At 53.6% G+C, this 3,042-nt stretch overlaps 1 protein-coding gene across 1 annotated transcript in view; it reads right to left on the bottom strand.

Annotated features, from left to right (window-relative positions):
* Positions 1 to 563, bottom strand: part of APOB (apolipoprotein B) — a 39,504-nt gene extending 38,941 nt beyond the window's left edge. The window contains exons 1-2 of the mRNA XM_046663340.1: positions 412 to 563; positions 85 to 123 (exon numbers count right to left, since the gene is read on the bottom strand). Coding sequence (XP_046519296.1) covers positions 85 to 123; positions 412 to 478 — 106 coding nt within the window. The 5' untranslated portion in view covers positions 479 to 563. The remainder of the gene's footprint in view (positions 1 to 84; positions 124 to 411) is intronic.
* Positions 564 to 3,042: the final 2,479 nt, after the last annotated feature.

The raw sequence follows: 3,042 nt of genomic DNA, 5'->3' as shown, positions 1-3,042 counted from the left end.
GGGGGGGGGGGGGGGGGGGGGGGGGGGGGGGGGGGGGGGGGGGGGGGAGGGTGCCCTTCCTTGTCCAGTGGGGAAATGCCTTACTTGAACAGCTGGGGCTCACATTTTCCTGCACTTCAGCTTCTGCAAGAAAAACAGAAAGATAACTGTGGGTTTTTCCCGTCTTTGCTGATGAGTCCTTGGGTCCTAGGGTCTGACAGGAAGGACCACAGGAGGGAAGCCAGCTCTGGAGAACCCACTCTCCAGCCCCTCCTTCCTCCGCCCCCTATCCTGAGTCTGGAGGAGCCACCCGACAGATGCTGTCCCCCTGTTCCCCGACCCTGTGGCTGCCCTCCCTCTGTCCTAGCCCCAAGCTGCCCGGCCACCGGCTTCCACCTTCTCTGGTTCGGTTCTTCGTTGCCCCTCACTCACCGGCCCGGGCGCCGACGGCGAGCAGCAGCAGCGCGGGCAGCAGCAGCGCGGGCCTCGGCGGGCCCATGGCCGACGTGCGGGCGGCTCCCTCCCTGCGCCTGGGGCTCCGCGGGGACGGGCGCACGGCGGCCGCCCTGCACCCCGAGCTGGGAATGCGCGCCTGGCGCCCGCGCCCTATTTATGCGAGGCTGCCCGCCCGGCCCCAGCACCCTGGCTTGAAGAGCGCCGAGCGAATTGCAAAAGGTCCAAAGGGCAGCGTCCCGGGCCTGTTTGCTTTTCCACACCAGGCTCGTCTCCGCGCCACGAGGAGGGGCCGGCGAGGGGCCTCAGCTCAGACCGGCCAGGGCCTTTCCTCTGGCCCCGGGGTCTCAGAGAATGGGGACGCGGGACCCGTGGGCTTCGCGCTTCAGAAGCCTGCCCTGACCCAGCGGTGCCTTGGAGATGACCAGGCACGGGGACAAAACCCATCCCTTGTCCCTGTTCTGACTTGTAGACACTTGGAGAGCTGGGCCTTAAGAGCATCTTGGCTGATATTTTCCTACCCGTTCTTTTCCACTGGGGTGGGCTCTGCGTTTGCATGGGTGCCTCAATCCTGATCAGTACCTGTGGCTATGAGTTACCTGCCCTGGATTCAGCCCATCTGGAGAGAGGGAGCAGAGAGAAAGGGGAAGAGAGGCCTGGTGAGCGGCTGACTCCTACTGCCCTGAGGGACCACGGCCCACTCACAGCAGGAGGCCAGGTGCCCAAGTCTTCAAGAAGCCTCAGTGACACGGGGCCTCTGGAGAAGAGCAGCCGCAGGGCCCGACCCCGGTGGGCTGGGCCATGGAGAGGCGGCTGTCCCCGACAGGAACCAGCTCCTGGGTTCCTGCTGGGATGGAGAGGCCAGTGAGGAGGAACAGAGTAGTGGAGGGACACAGCATGTTTCTCCTCAACATCCCAGAACCTCCGCCAGGAAACCTTCCCTTCTCTTCTAGGTGCTGTCCATTTCCCACAGGAAACTTTGCCAAGGTGCCCTTCCTCTGCCCAGCTGTGGGAGGTCAGGCACAGAATAGGTATTTCAGCAATGCTGGTTTCCAGACCCAGAAGCAGTCACAGAGGGTGACTGTCGGGATGGTGCTGTGATGGGATGGACAAACGTCTGAGATTGGCCTTGTCCCCAAGGCACCTCCACAGTCTGGTTGGGGAGATAAGATGCATAGACAGGAAGCTGCTGGTGAGCAATGAAGGCAGGCTGTAAGCAGCACTGAACTGTGTGGGGTATAGGAGGGGTGCAAAGGAAGGAGTGGGAATGGAGGGGCGCAGGAGCCATGAGGAGGGACTGTGGACTAATGGATACACCACGCGCCTGTTGCGGGTCAGTATTTATTGTTACAATTTGCTATTTAAAAGATATATCCAGATGTAACTACTTGTGAAGTCATCTAATTTTCTAGTGACAAGAGTGATGGTTCCAGAAGAGTCATATTCTGAAATGGGGTGTAAAGACTCCTGTTCCCTCTGAGGAGATTGGCATAACCATGTTTGCCTTGCTCCCGGCACGTGGGCCTCCACACTTCTCCTCATTCATGTATTGTTTTCCTGAGCCAGGAACTCCCCATGCGCAGCTAAACTCCCTTCAGTAATTAGCTGCTTTTCATCCACGGTATATTCATATTGTTAAAGGTTGATATCACACAGGTCTCCACCCAAGCTGGCCGTGCTTACACCACTGAATAGTAAAAGGTCTGGAAAAAGTAATTGCCCTGAAATCCCATTTCTCTGAGCATTTTGTTTGAATCTTTTAGGTGGACTGACTTTCCCTAGGAGGAGCTGCTGTTAGTATTTCAGGAAATGGTCTTGCTCCTGTGCATATTCACTTTAAGGGTGAGAATATTTTGGTATAAAGAAAAAAAAGGAGATGACTAACTTTAATTTACAATCACATATCCAGGCTTTCTCTGATGGATGACAGATGAAGTCAGAGTCCTAGAGTCAGTGTCACTAGAGAACATAATTTTTAGGATTTGAAGATCAAAACCGATCTGATAACTTGCATGCAGGGAAGACTTATGAGGTGTTTGGATGCCCCCGAGCTGACTATTTCCATCTCTAAAGGAAAAGGCCTAAGACTCAGAAGAACTGGGGTCAGCTTCCCTTTCTTTCCTTGATTTCCTCTGGAAAGTCACCCCTGTGCTGGGCTTCCTTCAGCAGTGCTCATCCTCTGACAGGGTCAAGTACACAAGCACTGCAGAGCAAATGTTGAGTTGTTGAGTGACTTGAGTAGATTCACAGAAATACAGTAAGGATTAAGGTACAGATTTTTCTTAAACTATAAAATTCACTCAAGTCTTTCGTAAAGCTATTTGAAAATATAGCATTATTTATGACCACACATGTCACCCTTCATCCCTTTCCTTTAAGCAGAACATTTCTCAGCACCCCCTCCCAAACAAATTCTAAGTTTCAAGGGACATTGACCAATTTTCAGAGAGACATCAAATAGAATCAGGAGTCAGAAAATTTTCTAGTATAAGCTACTCATTGAACAGAGAAAATATTGGTCCAGGGAGGTGAGCTGACATAAAGGAAACCAGGTGAGTATTTGACTCAAGAAGACCCAGGACTGAATCCTAGCTGGGTTTCTTTTAGGTT

Source organism: Equus quagga, chromosome 5 (assembly GCF_021613505.1).
Source record: "Equus quagga isolate Etosha38 chromosome 5, UCLA_HA_Equagga_1.0, whole genome shotgun sequence".
Taxonomy (NCBI): Eukaryota; Metazoa; Chordata; class Mammalia; order Perissodactyla; family Equidae; genus Equus; species Equus quagga.
The sequence above is the reverse complement of the archived record's forward strand: the minus strand, read 5'-3'. Positions and strand labels throughout refer to the sequence as shown.